This window comes from Ursus maritimus, unplaced genomic scaffold (genome assembly GCF_017311325.1).
Source record: "Ursus maritimus isolate PB19 unplaced genomic scaffold, ASM1731132v1 scaffold_7, whole genome shotgun sequence".
NCBI lineage: Eukaryota > Metazoa > Chordata > Mammalia > Carnivora > Ursidae > Ursus > Ursus maritimus.
In genome coordinates this window covers 31,989,699-32,012,871 of record NW_024426885.1, presented here as the reverse complement: position 1 = coordinate 32,012,871, position 23,173 = coordinate 31,989,699, and the positions used below count along the sequence as shown (strand labels likewise).

The 23,173-nt window shown below is 46.6% G+C and overlaps 1 protein-coding gene across 3 annotated transcripts in view; it reads right to left on the bottom strand.

The window, feature by feature from the left end:
* Positions 1 to 3,821: 3,821 nt before the first annotated feature.
* SORBS1 (sorbin and SH3 domain containing 1) overlaps positions 3,822 to 23,173 on the bottom strand; it is a 223,274-nt gene continuing 203,922 nt past the window's right edge. For 2 of the 3 annotated variants that reach the window (XM_040623927.1, XM_040623928.1), the window contains 3 exons: positions 12,302 to 12,360; positions 9,893 to 10,005; positions 3,822 to 7,136 (listed from right to left, as the gene is read on the bottom strand). In XM_040623927.1, the coding sequence (XP_040479861.1) occupies positions 7,069 to 7,136; positions 9,893 to 10,005; positions 12,302 to 12,360 (240 nt within the window). In that variant the 3' untranslated portion in view covers positions 3,822 to 7,068. Of the gene's footprint in view, positions 7,137 to 9,892; positions 10,006 to 12,301; positions 12,493 to 23,173 lie in introns of all 3 variants that reach the window. The other variant, XM_040623929.1, reaches the window with a different exon arrangement.

Here is a 23,173-nt window from a genome sequence, read left to right as displayed (position 1 = left end):
CCCCCGGAGCAGAGAGCCTGACGCAGGGCTGGATCCCAGGACCCGAACTGACCTGAGTTGAAGGCAGATGCTTAACCAGCTGAGCCACCCAGACACCCCAGTCTTGGAACTTCTAAAGCGTGGTCTGCTCCCCATGAACAGCAGCCACAATGGCTTTTATGACCCGGTCTTGGAAGCGACATACCATTTCTTGTGCTGTATTCTACTGGTTCCACAGACCAGCCCTGACAGTGCAGAAGGGCGTGAATACTGGGAGGTAGGGATCACCAAAGGCATTCTTGGAAGCTGGCTACCATAAGCATTCAACATTATTATGAAGACAGTTTTGGCTTCATAAATCTGCTGAAAGGCCCTTGGGACTCTACAGGTCCATGGGCCATACTTGGAGATCCAGTGACCTTGGTGACACAAGCTCATGTCAATCTATGTGATTTATGCTATTTAGAAGATGATTCTCAGCTCTACCCCTCTTTTGCAGATTCATTTAAGTTTGTCAGTATCACTTTTTAGAAAAGCAATCTCTATGCCCAACACGGGGCTTGAACTTATGACCCCGAGATCAAGAGTCGCATGTTCCACCAACTGAGCCAGCCAAGCGCCCCTGTCAGTTTCACTTTAATAACCAGTAAGCCAGAGGAGCCAGAGACTCTTAATCTACCCAGTATTTTGCCTCTGCTGACGCCGGGGTGAGAGTGCTGGAGGAGCAGAGTAGTCCCCCAGGACAGACAGCATAAACCAGTGTCATGTGGTCATTCAGATAGCTCATCACGGGCTTTTCCATCTATGGGTTCATTTTAAATTTTCTTGAACATGTTCAATCTGACCGCCTGCCTGGCTAATCCATTCTACAGATGATTTGTATCAAGATGATTTGTATCAAGTAACTTTCATTTGTCTTAAGAGCCTCAGCTAAGCGTTTCCTGAGACACGTTTGATCTCAACATGCCAAGACTTGGCAAACACACTTATAGACACCTCGTGCAAACATCCTTCATGACTTGTGACACGCTAATTCTTTTTCCTTCAGGAGAGTCCTAGTATTTTTAGCATGTGATACGGTTGTGCCGTGCCCTCATGGTCACATCAAACCTCTTGTCTGGGTGGCCATCCTGTGCTCTCCACCATGTTCTTCTCAAGACTTTGGCCCACAGAGCTTCAGCACATAGCCTACATTCCGCTCACTGCCGTCTGTATTGATAGGGCAATGTTTTCCATTTCCCAAAGCTGGTCACAGTAATGCTGAGTCTGGCTTGCACAGTAGAGCGTCGAGTTATCGATCCAGCTCCTTCTTCCTTCTTATAGCAGCACCCGTCCCTTTGTCTCCTCCTCTCCCCCCGCCCACAGCTGTCATTCATACTACACCCACTTTGGCCAACGATTAGTCAAAGGAAGGATAATTATCCAAGTTGGACCCGGCAGGGTCTGGAATTGTTTTCAGGGAAGCACAACGGGAAAGCCCTTTTCCCTAGAAAAGGGAGTCGGAGACCTGTAAGAACGAGCCCAGAGCTGCCTCCAGCTCATGTTTCCTATTGCTGTTCAGTAGGTGAAAATGTAGCCAAACGAGACCAACAGTGCCAAAAATAAGACAAATACAAGAGTTTGAGAATCTGGATTCCCTCCTGCCCAAGGTTGGTTCCAACTCCCTTCTTTGCAGTGATTTGACCCAAGAATGGCCAGCAGTGTTAGGTTTCTACCACTTATCACTGACAGGAGCCCTCACGCAACTGACTCTTTACGCCAAATTACATTGTGAGGGATCTACTCCCCGAAAGAGCGTGTGTTAAGAGAAAATAACAGATGGCTGGGAGTGCAAGTAAAGATCTAGAAAGAGGGCTGGCCAGTGAAAAGGCAGGCGAACGAAGGAACAGCGTTCCATGGAAGCAGATAATTGGGTGGTGGGAAAACAGACACTCCCATGGACTTGGCGGGAGTATAAACTGGTGTGATATATTTTGGAAGGCAATTTGGCAGTATCTCAAGATTTGAAATGTTCTTACTCTTTAAGCCAATAATTGTATTCAATGCCGCATTGTTTGTTGTGTGTGGGGGAAAGCTGGCAATATTTGCATCATCAATAGGGGATTGGTTAAGTAACTTATGGAAACATGTCCAAGCTCTATTGTTAAGAGGGAAAAGAGTGTGTAAGACTATGCAAAGCCTTTGTTTAAAGATGTGTGTACTGTGCAAAGAAAGCTTAGAGGACCATATAGCAGGGCGTCAGCAGCAGTAATCTCTGTGGGGAAGGTGGCTGTAATTACAGAAAATTCTCACCTGCTGTTTGTACTAGCCCAGAATAATTTGAGATTAATCGCTGTTCTATTTCTGCTGCTATAAGAAAAAGGACTGATAACGCATCCCTTCCTTATTAGTATTGTGAGTTCTAAGATCTCTGACGCCAGTGGTTCATTTATTTACCCATTTACTTGATCAGGTGACTGAGTGCCAACTACGTTAGGCACTCTTCTTGGTGCTGGGTGTATCAACGCTAAATAGAATCATTATCCTCATGGATTTCACAGGATTGCGAAACAAATATCAGATGCTGCTGAGTTATAAAGCACAGGAAGAGAAGGGGGAGAGGATACTGGGTGGAAACAGTAGGGTCCTGTCATATATCAAATAGTCAGAGAAAGCCTCGTTGAGAAGGCAACATAAAGATCTCAAGAGAGGGAGGAAGAAAACCATGCAGCTCCAGCAGAAAGGGTCTCCCGGGCACAGAAGACGGAACAGGAGACCCTGAACTTGAAGTGTGCTGGACGGTCTGAGGCCATAAGAACAAAGAGAAACGAAGATGGAAGGAGCAAGGAGAAACAAAGCCAGAGGTAAGGGAAGGAGGTGGGCCAGTGTACCAATGCACCTGAGGCTATGGTACCACTCAGTGATGTGAGAAGCCACTAGAGGATTCTGGATAGACTTGAAAATGATCACTGTGGTTGCTCTGTTAAGACCAGAGTAGATGCAGCAAGGGCGGAAGCAGGAAGGTGAGTTAGAAAGCGAGCACAAGGATCCAGAGAGAAAATGGCTTGGACTCCAGAGCCAAAGGCTTGGCAAGGCTGGGTTCCAAATGTACTCTGAAAGTACAGCTGATGGATTTGCTGGAAGGGATGAACGGCCTGAAAGTAGTGCCCGTGAGCCCGGGCTCAGTCCTGAGGCTGTCAGACCCCTGGAAGACAACCCTTCTCCCATGACTGTTTGAGGACTAGGCCTACTGAGCCGGGTGCCACTGAGTCACCCCCAAGAGGTGGCAGTGCTCTGAGTTGACAGAGGTGGAGAAGGACAGAACCAGGGGACGGTGGAAGTTTGGTTTGTGCATAGCAGGCCCCACTCCACACGGAGATGGGTGTGGTCCTGACCATGGGATGCCAGGGGAGGCTGGATGCCTAGGCGACCGTCTTGACACATTTGGTTTGGGAGGGGACGGGCTCCATTTTCACCCACCATAGCAAGAGAAGGCTCATAGCCGACTTAAGGCGATTTAGAAAAACCAAATGCTGTATCGTTTCCTGCACCCATGTCTTGTGGAGCAAATCAGGACCCGTTGCACATATTTTATGCTTTGCTTTTAAAGACATACGCATTATTTTTGTCATCAGAATGGAAAGCATGGTGAGGAGGTCACCAGTAGTCCATTCAGAGAAGGTCAGAGTTAGCTTATGGAGAAAGGTATGAGGTAGAAGTGGGGTCTTCCAGGAGCAAAGCCAGATGGTATGTGATTAAGAAGGGAAAAGGAGAGGATGCGATATTGAAGCAGTGAATGTAAGCCTCCCTTGAGAAACCTGGCGAAGGAAGGAAAGAAACAATGAATGGTAAGAACAAACAAATGCCACACAATTCTGAATAAAGTTTATTAAATAATATGTACAGCAAATATAGTAACTCAACACATCCATTTATCAAATCAATCCACGGCAATAAAGAAAAAGAAATGAACGGAACAATCTATGTCGGCATAGTACATGCTCTCCGTGTGTAATTAAAATGGCAACACTTTAAATTAATTGGTTATATATGTCAGTTATTTTTCTTTCAGAATATAATCTCTGTAGTAACCTATTCTAGCAAAAGAACTTAATACCTACTGTAGATAAATAGGACTGCAAAAAAAGAAAATCAAAAATAAAATTAAAAAAAACCCCTATAACTGAGATAACAATTACCTTCTCTCCCAGAAAGAATGATTATTTGAAATTTTAACACTTTACAATGGCTATTTTTGTGCTAAAAATCTGCAGGTGAGTTATTTGGAATTCCTTCATTTAAATAAAAATGCAAAAAACTTCATGACTTCCTTATTTTACCCCCTTTCAGTTCAAATTTTTAAAATTATTTTTCTATACAAAGTAGGTACATGGGCTATACAAAGTTAAATATACATATTTACAGTCCTACTTCTTACGCATATGATTTTTTTTTTTTTTTTTACTGATCCGAGAGAGACTGCAAAAGTAGTTGGGGGCTTGCCTTTACCGAGAAGCATGGCGAATATATCAAAATGTGTTGCAAGGCATGGTGCCAGTTAGTTGCACTCGCTATTAATAAACTTGTATAAATATTTCAGCATAAAAATAGGTATTTTATATTACTAAATGTCTGAGGACAAAAGAGCAATTGGAAACCTTTGTTCCTTGTTTTGTCATACACAGGAAGCTGAAGTTTGATGCAAATTTTAACATGATTTTGTTAAAGACGGGCAAACTGGTGAGACATACCTGGGTTTCTGGAGATCTACAAATGCGTGAGGCTGGCATCATAAGCAAATGTGGCTTTACAAATTGGTTTTATTTTCTAGCTGTATTTAAAGAGGTGTTCAAAATTACCTACTTAAGAAGCACCCCTCAAAAAAAACTATTAGAATAAGATCGTTATTAATGGTTTGCATCTAAGACAACCAAGAAACACGTTAGCCAATACAGGGTTACATTCCAAAAATGAGTGAAATGCTGTCGTGCAAAACGCACGTGCACTTGTACTATATTCCCTCAGAGAGAGCCAAACGGCACCCTGGGATGGTGAAGTGGACCGTCCAAAGCAAGGAGAATGATTCCAAGACTCTCAGAAAGGCTCCTTCTACCCAGGAAGCTCCTCAGCCGCCACTGGCACCCCCTATCCCCACCATTAGTTCCACAGCCTCATCCCTTGGGGTTAAGGCTCTCCTCTGTCCTAGTTAAAAACAAATGTCTCTGGGAAGAAGTAACACATTCCTCTTATCAGTCATTTACACTCTAGTGTGAAGGAGTCAGCGGGCGGTTTCTTTCCTGAGACCGGGACTTGAAAGGACAGGGAGAGAATGAGGCTGTCTGATGGGAGTAGGGGCATGAGCAGCTGATGGGTGGCAGGAGAATGGCAGACAGAAGGTGAGGCCGAGGCACTGAAGACAAACTCCGCCTACTTGTAAAGACTCCAGACTTTGGGACAAAGGTCCGGGGGCAATTCCGAGCTATATTCAGAGAGCCAGGGTTCCTGCACACACCCCACCTACCTAGAACTGCTGCTCCTATTTGTGACCTTGGATGTGTACAACAGTTTGAAGACTCTGGAAACAGTTCCAAGAATTTCCACCATGAACTACCCTCGGACAAAGGCTCTTCTAGCAGCCTCACTGTTCAAGAGTGAGCTAATGGAGAGAGAAATACGACACGCCTTTCTAGAGTCTCTCCAGGGAAAGATAACCTCCTCCTCTTACCCTTCTTAGCACATATCACAGTCTCTCTTGACCCAATGTTTTTCTACATCTGCCTCTCCAGTCACCTCTGAGATCCCGGCAGGCGGGTGGGCCATTGCCTATTTCTTCAAGGGGTCTAACAGAGAGGCTAATAAGCATCCTTGAATTGAATGGAGTTGTGACTGAGCACCCAGGGTGTCACAGGGGCCTCCCTCCTCAGATGTGGCCCCACAGAGGACAGAGCCCCCCATCCCCCGGGGAGTGGCAGAATCGCTGCCTTGCACGGAGGGCCACTGCCTGTGTGCCTTCTGCTCTGAAGAGAGGCCTCACCAGGGTGCGTCGGGATTCAGGACCCCGGGTGACTACCTTTGGGTGCTTCCTGAACTGCCGCAGGGAGTAAACATGAGGACGCAGTGAGTCTAAGCGTGGAGCACGTCCTGCTCATTGGCGGCCCCAGCATCCAGTGTGCATCAGTGTCTATTAAATGATTCACAGAGCGCCATCCTTGGTTCTCTGTGAGAACAGGCCCAGCGACCTCAAACTGCCCTGGCCAAAAACAATCCAGAAAAGAAAGGTGAGCACTGGCATTCTGGTAAATGAAATTGTGCTGAAAGTGACCACTTATAAAAGTCGGTGATATGGGAAAGGAACCACGTTGCAAGTGACCTTGACAGCTACAGAACTTAACTTCATCACTTGGAAACACAAATTTAACTACCTGACCCGGGCACCCCAGTCCCATGGGCAAACCTCATGTGCTTTTCTGCCTGAACAGTAGGGGCGTCGAGGGCAATGCTGCATGCAGGCTACATGCGCAGGGCACCTCCTCTCTGCTTCCATTTTCCCACGTACCCCAGGACTGAGGCACATGGTCTTGGATAGCCTGGGGGCCCCCGCCACTGTCCAGGGATGGCCTTGGCAGCCCGGGCATATCTCCAGCCATGTTGGGAAACCGGTGGGCTCTGGGGTGGCTGGGGTGCGGAGCCTGTGGAGGTTGGGGATCTGCCTGGTGCTCCGAGGGCTGCTTCTGGCTACATGACCGCTTTGAGCCACGGCTGATCAAGGCCGGGGCAGCAAGAGGCATTTCTGACCTCACTGATCCTGGACTGTGGTACAGGTCAGATTACCCAAGAAGGGAAGAGGCAGGGAAGGCTTGGAGTGGCTCCCAGAAGCAGCTAAGTAAATACAGATTTGTCTCACTCCTTTTTCCTCAGTTCGGCTTGCCTGAGACACTGTAAGCATAGACAGGCTCAGGCTTTAGACACAACACTTCTCTGTCCCTCTCTTTTGCTTCTTACTTTATCCACTGCATTAGTTTTCCTACTGACTCAATGTTTAAATAAAGAGACCAGTTCATGAATTATGCTTCATCCTCCAATAAAAATAATCTCTGGTTTTCAATCTTCTTATAGATACAAAGGCTTTACATAGTTGCCTGGAAAAGTACCAAATTGCCTTGTCCTTCTTGAAGTACCTATAAAAAAACAAAAACAAAAGCAAAATCAGAAGACACACCCATGTGAGTTCAGAGAGAGCTCTTTGTTTTTTTTGTTTTGTTTTTTAATTAATTTGAGAGAGAGTGCACGCGCAATTGGGGGGAGGGGCAGAGGGAGACAGAATTCCAAGCGGACTCCCCACGGAGCACAGAGCCCAACTTGGGGCTGGATCCCACAACCCTGAGACCATGACCTGAGCCGAAACCAAGAGTCAGAAGCTCGACCAACTGAGCCACCCAGGCGTCCCTGGAGACAGCCCTTCGATAACAACCCTGCAGCATGAAGGACAGCATATGGTTTCCAAAGCACTTTTCCCCGTCTTATCTCATTTAGGCTGCAGAATAATGCTGGGTGGTAAGCCAGGCAGGCATTCTCAATACTCCCCCCTTTTCGGACGAGGAATGCAAGCTCAGAGAGCTTATGTCCCACAGTTTAGCAAGCATCAGAAGCAGGCTCAGAACCCAGGACTTCTGACTCCCAGCCCACTGCTCTTTCCAATACGTCTCCTTTTTGGAAAAAACGAGCCCATTTATTCAACACAAGATACCAGGGATTTGGGATTTCTAAACTGTAGGATTTCTAAAAGTCCACTGGATATGACCACACATCAAAAGGAAATTCCTCTCAGAAGCCTGTGCCTAAGCCCCGGATCGACTCCGTCTTTGCTGCCAACCTCGACAGGGTTCCCGCTAGGCAGGAACACTGAGCTACCTGGGCACACGGCCCTTCCTGTGCGGCTCCACTTCCCGAACTGCCGGATCCCTAACCCAGCTCCCTCCCTTGGGACTGACTCTAAAGCTGGGGGTGGGGGTTGGGGTGGGGGTGGTGGCACATCCATGCCATGTCCTGATTCCCCACTCGATGGCAGATAGCACAATTTGGCAACTGCACCCTTTTCCCGGTTGGCTTGGATATGGCTTCAGAACCCCGGGGAACAGAGCATTTCGAGCAGCCACTAGCCGCAGGTTGGAGTCGGTGCCCGAAGCTACAAGAAAGCGTCAAAGCTAAAGACATCTAAAACAGCTAGTTGAACCCCTAGGGAGGACCCGAGGAGCTGCAGACAACTGAGATGATAAGGGCCAGAGATGTGCTCCTACAGCGGGTTTGCACCTTTCCTTATGGACGAGAAAAATGAGGTCCACTGGGTTACTTTGTTCTACGGAGCACTTTCGAAGCATTTGAGGGATAGAGGAGTATTTCCTTTACCTAGCTGCCAGGCATGCCCCCCTTAGAGAACTGGTGCCCCTCACCCTACCCCCTGTTCTCATTAAAAAAATGTACAGTCCTGGAGGAGTTTAACAGCTAATCTACACCAGGGCTGCACTCCCCAGCATGACAGCCACGGGTGGCTGCCCAGCCCTTGAAACGCGGCTCGTCTGAACCGAGCTACGCCGTACCTGTAAAACACACGCCAGAATCCTAAGGCTTGGCGAGAGAGTTTACGGTCTTCTTCTCGTACTAACAATGTTTTATACCAATTACATGTTCAAATGACAATATTCTGAATGCATTGGTTTTGATAAATATACCACTATTAGTTTCATTGGTTTCATTTTACTTCTTTCAAGGTGGCTTCCCGAAAAGTTTAAATTCCATATGCGGCTTGTGTTGTTTCCACTGGACTGCACTCCACTGGAGTATGTGGCTGACTCCTCAGACCTGGCTTCCTTCTGATCGGAGCAGTTCAGGGTAGCGAGGGGCCACAGGCTTCTGAGGGCCTGGGGAGGATGGGGCGGCTTTCTAAGAGGCCGCAAGAGGCCCAGGCAAATCTTTCTGGCTTCGCATTTCTGCTGAGGCCTTGCGATTCTTACCACCCCAGCCCTGGTAACTTCAGTTACCTTGCGATTCTTACCACCCCAGCCCTGGGAACTTCAGTTAGCCTTGCGATTCTTACCACCCCAGCCCTGGGAACTTCAGTTAGCCTTGCGATTCTTACCACCCCAGCCCTGGGAACTTCAGTTAGCAAAGATTTTCCAGAGAGATCAGGAAAGAGCTGGTTTCAGAAAGAAGATAAAGGTAAAGCCATTTGTACAAGGGGAAAACAGAGGCAAAGCCTGTTTGTGCCTGAGGAGAAAGAGCAGACGCGTGAGGTCAAGGACTGGCTCCACGACTGGCTACCTGGGTGACCGGGGCTAGTTACATAATCTCTCCGGGCTGCAGTTCCTGAATCTGTGAACTGAGGATAATTCTTGTCTCACAGGCTATTTGTTGAGAACTTCAATAACAAGGTATATTAAGCAAGTATCTGCTTTGTAACAAAAACTCAAAAAACGTTGATCTTTCTCCTGTTCCATAACAGTGAATCTTTTGTTTTAATTAAGCAGGTTGCTTTTTTAGGTCTTTGGAATGTCTACACATACGTTTGAGTTTCACGGTTGAGACCTAGGATCAAATCTTCTTGTGTTGTTTCATAAGACCTTAAAAAAATAAAATTTTCAAATGCAGAACAGATATACGCACAATAGAAATGCAAACAGAGCTCAAGTAATGAATCTGACAATGGCCTTTCGGTGCAGTGGCACTGGCGTATTTGGTTTTTGGGTCCGGTATCATTAGCTTCATCACACTGTCTTCACAGCAAGCATAAAGTGGGTGGCCCAGCATTCCCGACAGCAGCACCGGATCGGAGAAGGCTCTTTTTCTTTGCAGAGAATATTGCCTTTTGCGTGGCTCATCGCTCCTAGTTACTCCTTCAATACACAACTAGTAAGAAAAGCATGAGGAGATCACTTACCAACGAACCATCCGTCATCACATTTTTCCATGACATCGACAATATCTCCATCTCGGAGTTCCAATTCATCATCATTCTGTGGTATATAGCTATATAATGCTTGGTAGCTAAATCTAAAAATGAGAGACATTGATTCAAATACTGATAGGATCAAATAATGAGTTTTTGAAGCCCAATTCAGTTAAATCGACACTTAGGTAGTGTTTCTATGCATCAGTGGTGATGAAAGTATTTTATTGGCTATTTCCTTGATACTGTAGCCTTTGGGGAGATCCATTCAGCATATACTAAGGAAATAAAGACCGATAGGGATGGGGAGCCTCTGACAGGCACGGTTATGATCAGTCCTTTTATTTAGTTTCATTTGGTTACCATAGCTAAGCGTTTTGTCTAGATGCCCCCTCTTTAAAGTTAACCAAGGCTTTTTCTTAACATAGGAGAATGTATATAGATTATCAAGGATAATCAGAAGTTACTTAGGTCCAAAAAAAAAAAAAAAGAAGCTACTTAAGTCTAGAGATAGACACTATATTCTGGTCATATACATTGGAAAGCATAAAGCAATTGTTATACACACACACACATATACATACATACATAAAATTGTACTGATATAAAGATATAAAAAGTACATTCTAATTGCTTACCTTGAGTTTCTTAATATGCTGACACATATTTCATTGTTTTGATTTTTTTTAAGTTTTTGTTTATTCATTTAAGTAATCTCCACACCCAAAGTGAAGCTCAAACTTATGACCCTGAGATCAAGAGGTGCACGCTCTTCTGAGCCAGCCACGTGCCCCTAGTTAATTGTTTTTAAATGTGATGCCATTTTTCCAAAATTCTTGAAAGGCTTTTGCTTTCTTTCTATCCCAGTGATGTCTGGAAGTAAGATTTTTATTTACTTGTTAGTGGGCCTAAGGCAATCTGGTCTGGGCTGTTCTGTCTGTCCCGACAACAGCTCACTGGAGAAGTCTGGCCTACTTGTGGTGAAATCCGACAAGGAAAAGTTTGTTTTCGTTTATTCCTTAAGAAGCACCTACTATGCACCAGTTCACAATTCTGCGTACTTACTATTCTGAAATGCAAGAGTGGCTGGCAAAACTTTGCAAATGAGCCAACCATCTACCATTTCCAGTAGATGCCAGTGAATTTCAGTGAGTGGGCAAGTGAGACTAGAAACAAGTAAGAGGAGCCAATCTCCTGGAATGAGAGGTTCACTGTCCTCTGCTAAAACAAAGAGACCATTTAATTTTATACATTTATCCAAATGTATTGATAATTCAGTAGATGGATCTGTCTGCCAGAAGGAAGGTCTCCAATGAGGAATTAAGAGATGCAGATAAATTTCCAGTTGGTAAGCGAGTACATTTTTGATGTTCCCATATTTGCCTGCTGTCTCCATCCAACTTGGGACTCCTTAGAATGCCTTATCTTCCTCTTTACTTCCACTATGGCTGCCTTGCTAGCCTTAGCTCTGGGAAATAACTCCGGATACCTGCTTCTCTCCTCACTCCGACAGTGGAGACTGGTGGGCCAAGGTCCCATATCCTCGCTACTTGGGTCCCCCAATCAGCTCTAATTTTGGATGGGCCTCATGCAGCTCAGGGCACTGTTCCACTGAGTCCTTTGGCCATGTGGGCCTTCTCTGAGTCCCCCAAACACACCATCTACCCTGGTCTTTGCATATGTGGTTTCCTCAGCTGGGAAGACCTTTTACCTCCCTGTCCTATCTCTCAAACCCAGTTTGTCTTTCTTTCTCTCTCTTTTTCTTTCTTTCCTCCCTCCCTCCATTTCTTCCTTCCTTCCCTCCATTTCTTCCTTCCTTCCCTCCCTCCTTCTTTCTTCCTCTTTCTCTTTCTTTCTGCAAGCTCTACAACCATGTGGGGCTTCAATTCATGACCCTGAGATCAAGTAGCATGCTCTACTGACTGAGCCAACCAGGGGCCCCTTCAATGTGTCTTTCAATGTTCATTCCAAATCTCCCTTCTTCTGGGAATGGAGTTTGTCCCTATATGCTTAAAACATGGGAGATAAACAATGATTTTTTTTTTTTTTTAATGAGTGGATCAACTCTATTCCTGTAGGCAGAACCAATGACTCCTTCCTCTATATCTCACAACACCAGAACTGAAGCCAGTCAGCACTGCCCTCATTTGCCCCTGGATGGCAGTTCATTCTTTCCTGTCTCTGTCTCTCAATAGTCGGTGACCTCCTTTATTCACCCGCCCACCACCTGTTTCATGTTGGCTGATGGGAAACATGGCCTCAACTAGAAATCCTCAGAGAAGCTGAGGGTGACTCGTCCATTTCCCCAAATAGCTGCCCCCATACTTGGTCAAAGACCCATTCTCTAAAGCCAATAGTCTGTTAAGAACGTGAGAAAGGAAGTTCACCAAGTGTACTTACAAATCTTGTGAGGTTTGACTCCTGTCTGGGGTGACTCTTCGCTGCTGGGCTTGAGGTTGCTGAGAAATGATTAAAGATGATTTATTGTCAGAAGGGGATACCTTGTGATGAAAGTCAAGGGGATGAGAAACAGTGCTGCAGTAATGAACAGATTTTTCGGCAATGTTTATGATCTCATTGCAAACTGCTTCCTGTGAGTGGCCCCAAGATATCCAGAAACCCCCATAAAACAGTCAACATGGGGACAAAAAAACAAAAAAAAAAAAACAAAAAAAGAAAGAGAGGAAGAGATGTAACATTCCAGACGAAGCACATAAGTCCAGGGAAACAACAGAGTTGAAGATCCAGGTTAAAAAAAATAGATATTCCAGTAGTGGAGTGCAGGAGAGATCCAGGCGTAAGCATGGAAAAAACAGGTAAGATACAAAAGAATTTGGAATTTAGTATGAATATTAAAAAAAAAAAAAGACAGCAGCATAAAAGCCTGTAATTAGTGAGTAACTGTCACAAATGGAATAACTTCAGGATAGAAATGCAAGTATGGATCCCCAATCATGCACTAACCATTAATTTAATCCCACATGTAGGCAGAGTACAAATATTGTCTCTAAGTTCCTCTGCTTTCTGAGAGGGAAGGGGGTGGCCTAACATTTCCCTCTGGGACAACAGCCATATAATTCTTGTAAATAATGGCTCTGTGAGTTAGCCAGGCATTACTCCAGTCGAGACTCTAGAAGTCAGTAAGGATTCTCTTTAGAAAAGCTACAGTCTTATTCAACAGGCATCTTACCACATAGCTCTTTTCAGATTCTGTGAGATCAGGTCCTGCTCTCAATGAATGATGAGAAGGCTGTGATCACCAAGCAAATTATAAGGGAGACATTTTAGCAGATGTCACATTGGAACGGATTCAAAATAAAAGTGTGAGCAAATACACGTACCACACCATCACACTCGATGACGCCGGACACTCATGGCCTACGGCCATCGAGTTTCCATGACAACACGGTGGGTGCACAGGAGAAAATGCAATGTACAGAGTTAGAAGCAAGCATCCAGGCAATGAAATGGGAGGTTGAGAATATGAGCACAGTGAGTTGAGCATGAACACAGGGTCCCCAGTTTGGCAGAAAAGAGACAGAGAAGGGCTGTCTTAAGGAACAGTTATGACCCTCCCTAAACACACACGTTGGTCCTTTTGCTCTCAGCTGGCAAGCATCTGTGGAAGGGCCAGTTTGAGTTATCTTTTTGACTGGAAGCCGCTCTGGCAAAGCAGGCTCATAAAATATCAGGTACACCACATCTGCACACTTATGAAAACAGGCTTCTGAAAATCTCCTTGGTGATATCTGAAGTATCAAACAAGACTGTTCCCCTGGAAAAGTCTGCACATGACACCCTCTAGCCAGGTATGAGTTCAGATTTCTCAGAGGGCAAAGCTTGCTTCCAGAAATAGGACTCGGTGTCCTGACACAGCTATAGCAATGAAACCATCACTCTTCACTCACCAGCTCAGGTACCACACGCTGACATGGAAACACAGGTGCGATTATGGCCAAGCAGACCCATTTTTAAAGTGGGTCTTCCATAGGATAGGCCAGGAAGAGTGTCTGGAATCATTTCCCGGAGAAAGGATTCAATTCCAAGCTCTAAGAAATCTCCCTAAATATATGAAGAGCCATCCTTCTTGGAGAAACCCTCTAGGTAATGTGGACCAATAGCAACAAGCCATGGTAACTCCAGGGCCTTCTAGAAGGGCACTCAGAGATCTTTTATATATGACCCACTGGATTCACAGAGAGGTCCAGGGCCTCCTCTGAGGTCACACAGCAAGCCAGTGGTAGATTCGTCTTCTGGATTCATCTACTGTCCCACTAATCTTCTCTTTCATCCTTGGACCATTTCCCACGTCATTAAGACTGCTCACTGGTATTATTTTTCGGGAGTCCCACAGAAACCCTGGTGATAGGCAGAACAGGGTTTCTCATCTTGTTTGCTTTTAAAACCCAGGAAGCTGATGCTCATGCCCCAATGTCCCACAGCTAGCAAGAAGTCAAGCTGCTGGGCTGCCCCTCACCTGCCACCACACCATCCCCAGAACTTCCTCACTAGAAGTTCTCTAAACTTCTTCAAAATGGCACTACTTTAAACCCTGGACTCTGGCAGGAATAAAGGAAGAGCCAGAACGGCAAGGCCTTTTCATGGTCCTCCACCAATGTCTCACGACCTGCTGGTCTTTGCCAGGTGACCTTGTGTGACCCCACTCACCACCCATCCAGCCTCCGGATCAAGGCTTCTGTATAACAAAGGAAAGTGATGATATTTCCAAGCACTTGCTATGTGGGCTTTAACGTGGCAGAAGAAGGAAATGTATTCTGGTGATACCTAACAGGCCAATTTTGACAGGAGGGGAAACTCTATGAGGGCAAGCTGCCCAGTAGAAGGGCTGCCCGGGGAGGAAGGGAGCTGCCAATCCCAGCAGCCACTGAAGCCGAGGCCGTGTGGTCACTCGATGGGATGCCGTGGGCACTGCTTCTCAACTTTCGCGTGTGCTGCTATCACCTAGGAACCCGGTTAACATGCAGACTCTGACGGGACACACTGGGGTGCAGCCTGAGACTCTACCCTATTTTTATTTTTTAATTTTATTTAATTCAATTAATTAACATACAGTGTATTATTAGCTCCAGTGATTCATCGGTTGCATACAACACCCAGTGCTCAGTCCCTCACGTGCCCTCGAGATGCTACATTTCTGTGGGTGATGGGTCTGATGCTGGTCCACAATCTGGGAGAGGAAGATGGTAGAGAACCTTCATCGTCCTTCACTCAGATTCTCTGGCTAGAGTGTGCCAAGACTGATCAGTGTGGGTCACGCCTCATGAAAATGAAACTTTTCATAATAACCAAAATATTTCCAAACTCCAACTGGCAGCCTAATGACCTCAGGTCAAGTGCAGAACAAAGACAGGATGTGGACCATCTCTCCACGTGATGTCCACGGCTTAGAGAGGCCCTGTAGCATCTTTCAATGAACTTAATCCCAAAGGAGTGACTAGAATCGATCATCAAGCAAATATTTGGTGCTTAAGAGAGGTTTGGTACATCAGATATAGTAAAAAAGGACCTGAATATTTAACCAGCCCTTTTTTGCAAAGCACTTAAAAACAAACAACAGCAGTTTTCAAAGCACATAGAGGTCTGTTACTTCATCTGACTTTTACACTAACGCTTTGACTTAGAGAGGGTGGACAAGGACTTTTAAGGCTCAAGGAAGTGTGAAGATTTGCACAAGGTGACAAAGCCACCGAGCACTGGGTCCTCGGTGACTAACCGACATTCACCACCTTCCTCTCGAGTCCCCTTGGGACATCTACGGCCATAGCAACACCCAGCTTCTGCCCTTTGTGACAACAGGCATGGTCACTTCTCTTCCTGAATACTTTTTCTTTATGTAAAAGGTACAGTGTGTGGTAATGGATAGGATCCAATCCTTAACTCGAGGATGCACAGTACTGGAAGGGATACTGACCCAGCTAATAATACCTTTCTTGGTTTCAGGTCATATCCAGATCAGAGGACAATCATCATCATAGCCTTCACACCTAGACCAACTTGACATCTAGTACAAACGTGAGTCATCCCCGAGAGGTAAGAATGATTGGACTCCTCACAGTTTGTGGAATGAAGGACAAAGGCAAGATAAACATTTATCCTATTAGCTAAGATTCAATTTCTCCCTGTTTGAAATGCATTCCTTACATTTAATCAAACATTTTATATAATTGGGATAGAAACCAGTTTTGGGGGGTGTATGTGCGGCATGTGGACCCTCAGGGGAGATGGAGACCATTGATATCCGAGGCACGGATCTGCCCTTCACTTTGAAGGCTATTTACCTTCAGATTTTTTTCCCTTTAGGCATATATTTTTCTTTCCCTGGCCCTATTTTCTTATTTTATTTTATATTTTATTTTATTTTATTTTATTTATTTTATTTTATTTTATAGAGAGAGTGAGCACGAGCAGGGGGAAATGGGACAGGCAGAGGGAGAGTAAGAAGAGGCTCCCTGCAGGGAGCCTGATGCAGGGTTCGATCCCAGGACCCTGGGATCATGACCTGAGCCGAAGGCAGACGCTTAACGACCAAGCCACCCAGGTGCCCCAAAATAAAATATATTGTTAAAATTAATTTTACTTATTCCATTTTACTACCAGAAAAGTTTAAATTACATATATGACTCACGTTATATTATATTCCTACTGGACAGGAATGCACTGAACCCTCCCCTGTCCGTACTTAAGCCTAAAAGTAGACAAAGTTCTAACTACGACCTCATCCAGGGTTAAAAATAAAGAGTATTATCTGCTGCCAAGTACATTTCAAACTCTTGGAGATACACTCCAGTTGTTTTTTTTCCCCTCCCACATGTTTAGAAAAACAGCCATCAGCCCAACACACACACACACACACACACACACACACACACACACACACACACACACAGAGGCTGCACTCCCCCGCCCCGCCACCCGACAGTAAGCAGGGGTTAGCTGCTGATCCAGAAACTGCTTTGCGTCTGTATTTGCACACGCACTCACAAACTGCCCCCTTGGCCTGGAGTGCTGGCTTTATTCTCCCCAAGTGAGCAATCCTGCATGAATCCTTGCTCTGTTGCCTTTCTATCTGCAGTTCACAGAAGACCCCCAGGAATCTGACCCCGGCCTCCCTAGGGCTATTAATCCCTCTGGATCCACAAAACACCTGGTGTTACCAAGGAGTTAGTAAGTGTTCCCTTCCAGCTTTGGGTGTGTGCCAAAGCCTTGAACCCCCAAATAAACTCTCCACAGGGTAAAGAAAAGCAGGAAGTCCTGGAGATGTGAACAAGATTAAGGACCTCAACCTCAGAGTGGCCCAAGCCCCCGGAAGCATCACAGGCCCCTTCTGTGCTCTTACCCCCTCCACCCCACCCCCAGCCCCAGATCCTCAACCCACTGCACACACCTACTTTGTCATCTGCTCAGACCCCACCACACCTCTTTCTGGTGACCCACACTGGCCTCCCAGGGGGAGACCAGACTGGGTGCAAGGAAATCTGGGTTCCAGGCCAGGCTACGACACTAACTCATTGTCTTTTGAGCAAAACATTTAATTTCTCTGGATTTCAAATTCTTAGTAAAATAAGAGGATTGGACACGATTTACATAAACATCCTTTTTGGCTCCGAGGTTCTAACATAAGGGTCCGAGTGCATGTATCCTATGAATTGAGCACTAGGGTCTGGGGGGGAGGATGGGGGCTGACCTGGCTTAAGAATAGAGGCACCCCGCTCACGGCCCCCTGAGGACTGGGTAGAGGGCGTTTGACTGCAGCCTCCGGATGTGGACGGAGGGCATCCTCTGGCAGTGTGGGAGGTGAGGGGCTGCCCCGTGTGGTGGCAGATTTGCAGCTCCGGGAATACCACAGGCAAACTCGGCCAGAGGAGCTGGAGGCCTGAATGAGTCCGGCTCCTGGCTTTCGGCTCTAGAACACCTCCACAGGACCCTCACAATAGGACCAAGTTCTCCTTGAGCTTATTAAGAAAAAGATCCCAGTTTACACAGAAAACAAACTACAACCAATCGGTTCAACTGCTTCCCACCTAAACACAATCCCCTTGCAGACTACTCCACAGGGCACACATTACTTTGCTATAACTCGAATCTGATTACAACGCTAAACTCAAATATTCAGCCTTCTCATCACGGTCTGTAGTGTGTGGTCTCTTCTCTTCCTAAAGTAATCAGAGGAGAAATGACAAATGTGTATTCAAAGATGAAGAAAGCAAAGCTTTCTAAGAGGATGCCTTCATACTCAAGGTGAGAGAGAACAGGGAGAAGCACGTTACAGAATGCAAATTCTCAGTTTTCTAAATTCTGGATTTGTAGAACACAAAGTGGAAGGATTCTTCCATCTTCTACTTTCTTCTCCTCCCTGCCCCCCCCCCCACATCTTCTCTTACGTGGAATGGGGTAAGGACGATAAAGCCAACTGCTTCTGTTTCTTTTCCCTATCACTTCGGTATCACATAACAAGTATTTACTGAGTCCCAGTGACAGGCTCTGCGCTAGCTGTGTTCATCTCCATGGTCTCTCATTTCATCCTCATAACTCAACAAGGTGGTCCACATTTACCCCAGCCTACAAAACTAGAACCCAACATGTCTGAGTTGGGAACTGAAGAGCCAGGATGTGAACCCTGGTCTCTCAGACCCTGAGTCCTGTGCATCGCACTACCCCTGATTCTCTGTGCTTGTGTTCTGCCTGAGGGACACACCAGAGTAGCTGGAGAGGTCACTGGTCAGGAGGTCACCTCAGGAGGTACTCTTCAGCTGGCCTGAGGGCTGCTATGGCTACCTGCCATTGCTCCTAATACCTTTTGAGGGATGGACACTTCAACGTTAGGTCTTAGTTCCCTACCTCAGGTGTTGAGAGAACACCTGCTGGTTATTTTTGGAACTGCAGCCAAGGCCTCTCCCCAGCCTCTAAACTGTTAAACACCCTCAGTACCTATTTAGAGATTTCCCTTCTGAGTGAGTCAAAGGAAAACGTTTCCCATTTTCAGTTGGGTATCTTACCACTTTTGATTTCCCTAATTTCTATGCTCAAAGCAGGTCTAGGTCTTTGTTCTTATCTTTCTGGAAACAAAGCTAGCTTCCACAGAGCAAGGGGCATTCCCTCTGAATCTGCCAGCGCCTGTTTCTGTCGTCACCTGAGCCGTGTTCTCCCCTCTCCTTTCTCTGAGGCTGTGCGGTAGTTTGCTGCTTCTCAGACGCTCTGAGGACACACGGCTTTCCTGAATACTGATTTTATTGTTGACTGGCTTCCCTCCCTTTGGGACCCAAACAAGTATCACAAAAGTTTTGGCGCTTTCCTCATCTCATCATAAAAGTAGAATAGACTAGGGGCTCTTGACCTGGGGGGCACAGACTCCCAGGAAGCTCTCGGATGGACTCAGGTGTGGATCTCCTGAAACGTGACGCAAAATTGTGTGTGCTACTCTCGTCGTCGTCCCCAGACTCCTGGCCCAGAGTCCTCAGCTGACCTCAGATTCTCAAGGGTTCTGTGATCCAGAAAAGGTTGTGAGTCACTGGAGTAGATGCTCTGTAAAGACCCTTTTTAATTCAGAAATCCTATGAGGACCTATCATGCCGATTGTAGGAACTCTTAAAAACCAAGGCTGGATGCCGGTCAGCAAACAGTGCCTCTCGGGAAAGTTCAGTAAACAGCTGATGATGCTAATGACAGAGATTTGTAAGATGATCTTCCCCTTCACGGTCTTGATCACCCTAAACCTTCTTGGCCAAAACGATGCCTGAATCCAAGAATTTGGTTCATAATTCTGAACTCTTGGGTATTTTATTTGTATGCATGTTTTTGTCCTAGTACACCCCCCAAACCAAGTGGGAAAACTTCTCATTTTTCAATCGTGAAGGTCTGAATAAGTATATATATAATAATATATATAATATATAATAAAATAATAAACCCCCTACTTAAAATTTTGAATTTGTTCCTTCCCCCCCCTTTTATTCACACAGGATTTTTACTGAATCATAGAACATCAATGCTAAAAAGCCCTTCAGTTCTCTTGTCTAAATCTTTTGTTTATGGATGAGGAAGCTCCCAGAGAAGGGAAGTGATTCATCCAAAGACACACAGCAGGCCAACAGCAGCACTGGGCCAGAGCCCGGGGATCCTGACTTCCAACACAGTGCTCTCCCCACTACATCGTGGTTCCCTAAACACCCCTGCCCTTCATTCACGCCTTCCACTGTCTAAAGAACACACACCTAAAAATATGAGCAACTGACCCAATACGATTTCAGTTTGGGAGTCTACAAAGGAGCAAAAAGCCAAAGCCTCTCAGAAGGGTTCATCCACCCACAGAGAGGTGGGGGCGGCAGGGGGGGGTCTGGACAGGTGACGAAGGGGGAAGGAAGCAGCTGGGCGCAGGGACTTGGCACCAAATAGGGAAGTCTGACAACTGATTCACAAGGGGCACGTGACTGTGAGGAAGGTGACTGGACGCTGCTGGTGGGTGTCTACGTGCTTCCCAGCTCTGCTCCCAGCCCCTTCCCCGCACTCCCCTCTTCCATCCACCTGCGGAAACCCTAAGCCTCACCCAAAGCTCAGAATCCCCCATACCCCCATTCATGCTCCCACCTGTGGGTCTTGGCTGGGTTATTTGCTTCCCTTAAATGACACCCTCCTGCTGTTCACCTATTATAAATCTCCCTGTGCTTGAAGCCGCACATCGAATGTCACTTTTCTTTACAAAGTCTACCAGACTGCCACTTCTCCCTCCTGTTGCTTATTATTTCTCATCTTGAACGTTCAGTGTGAACTATCTGACTCTTCTTCCCTGTCTGCATTATAATTATTTGTGAACATATCCCTCCCTCCCCTTCCCCCCCATGCATAACTTTAATTGGGGTCACTTTTTTATCTTTTCTTTCACTCAACAAGTATCTATTGAATACCTTCCATATATCAGGTGTCATGGCCCCTGACCTTAGGGCGCTAACACTAATGGCGACACAGACAAGCGAAGATAAGAAGACGATAGAGCTGAGATCCCCCAAATCAGGGGCTGGGGCTGTGGAGGCACAAAGTCAGAGCACTTAACCCAGTCTTGCAGGGGCGGGGGAAGCTGCCAGGAAAGGCTTCTGGAAGAAGTAACATCTAAGTGGGGAAGTGAAGGACGGGGGGGAATTATCCAGGCAAACCAGCAGGGAGGCTGTGGAAGGTGAAGCCGGCTTGCTGTCTAAAATGGCCAGATCACATGAGGCCTTCAGTATATTAGCAATGAAAGAAGAAAGGTCATAACATTTCAGAATGTCGTTTCATTTAAGGTACTCTGCTAAATTCCCTCTACTTGCTGGTCAGATATTCAACCTAGCTTCCTAACAACTATACTAAAATTGAACTTTTGTTCAGTTCCCCACAGCGAGGAGAACAGAGACTGGCGATTTTCCTGATCACACACACTGGTCTGGAATGCATTTATCCAAAGCTGACAGGCCACCAAAGAACAGCTGTCCCTGAAGTCCTTTCCATCTTTAGCTCTGTCATCCCAAGAGGGCCTCAAGGGGCAGGGCGCTTCCGCAGGTCCCCCTTTCGTGAGTGGTGACTCCTGCTCCCAGTCACAGGAGGGGAAAGTAGACTGGTTGGCCAGGAGGTGTGGGGGCTGGGGGCCCCTTTCACACGACCTTCCAGCTCTCACCAGGGAGCTAGGCTGGGGCCAGGGCTGGGCACACCCACGGAGAAGGGGCTGGCGCTGGAAGAGCAGGAGGAAGGGCGGGGACAGGAAGTGGTACACTCGGGTTCTGGAGGCCCACCAAGAAAGGAAAACCAATTTTCAATAGGCCTGTCTTTCCATGTTGCCAGCTACCTGCCCTCCTGCCCCCCCATCCTCCATTAGGAAGCAGGAAGTATATACCCCTCAATTCGGCCGGAGTTCCCGCACTATGCGCACTTCCTGTACACACTGGGTCCTGGAATCGGGCTGTGCTGATGACTCACGGCCGACATTAAGAGGCCTCCAGGCACCGTGGGCTGACTTAGGACGTTTACGGAACTGTTCCCACATCAGAGACACTGAATTCTTCTCAGCTAGCCCCTACACCATCTCTCCCAAACCAACTATTCCTTGCTTAGCGGGACACGCCCTTCTCTTCCTCCCGGAAGACATATTCTAGCAGTACCTGCTCTGGGACCAGACAAGGCCTTCTCCAGTTTCTGCTATTTTCGTTGGGCCCCACGCTCAGGGCTGGAGAAACAGTCCACTTTATGGAACCTTCCCACAGGCCCGGCACCACTCCTAGATCATTTAATCCTTACAACTACCCTACGAAGGAGACAATTTTTACTCCTACTTTGCACACAGAAAACTGTGGCTCACTGGCCTGATGATTTATCAGTACGCCACACTGCTCTTCCCATGGAAAGCAATCTTCTGCTCCCGACCATTAGGCTGGAGCCGGAGGTCTGGCCTTGTCTGTCTCAGGCCTCTGTGCTCCTGTGGCCTTCGAGCATTTCCCTGTCACCACAGTCATGATGCTGCTGTGTCTGTGTTCTCGCTGGAACACAGGCTCCTCCAGAGCAGGGAGTCACTGACCCTGGTCCCCTACCCTGCTACAGAGTGGTGTCTACAGGCCTCAAATAAATATTTGTTGAGTGACTAAATGAAAGTTTATAGTTTCGGGTCTGAGGATCAAGCATAGTCTACTGTGGGCACTGTACACAGTAAATAATAAATGGGATTTCTTCAAGAATTCCATCTGATAGGCATTCTAGAATGTTCTCAGTTTCAGAAGCAGCCCTAGATCGCCCCACGTGGAGAGATTCCAAAGTGCTGACCACGTTCTGTTCCCAGTCCCACTTCCTACGCATCACTTCGTAGAATCCTCTCAACCACACCGTGAGGTAGGTTATCATCTCCGTTTTACAGGTGAGGCTCAGAGGGGAAGTGACTCCCAGTCACAGAGGGTAAGAGGTAAATTCAACCCCAGCTACTTCGGAGAAACTGCCCAAAGTCTTTGGCTTTTAGGGTACTAAATAGCATTGCCAAAATCAGAATCATGACCGAATTGCCAAGTTGGTCCTCATCCCCATCCCCAATTTTTCAGCCCTCAAAACACCTTAAGGCCACTTTGGTCCTTGAAATCTTTGTAGCTGACCCAGAGAGAAAATGGGACAGTCACCTAAAAACCTAGTGTGTGCATTCAAAGACCCTGTATCTGCCGGGGCCCCAGCGCTGGGCCTGCATGCACCTCCTTAGGACCAAAATGCATTTGTTCATCAGTGAACAAAAGCCCTGTGCTCCCACAC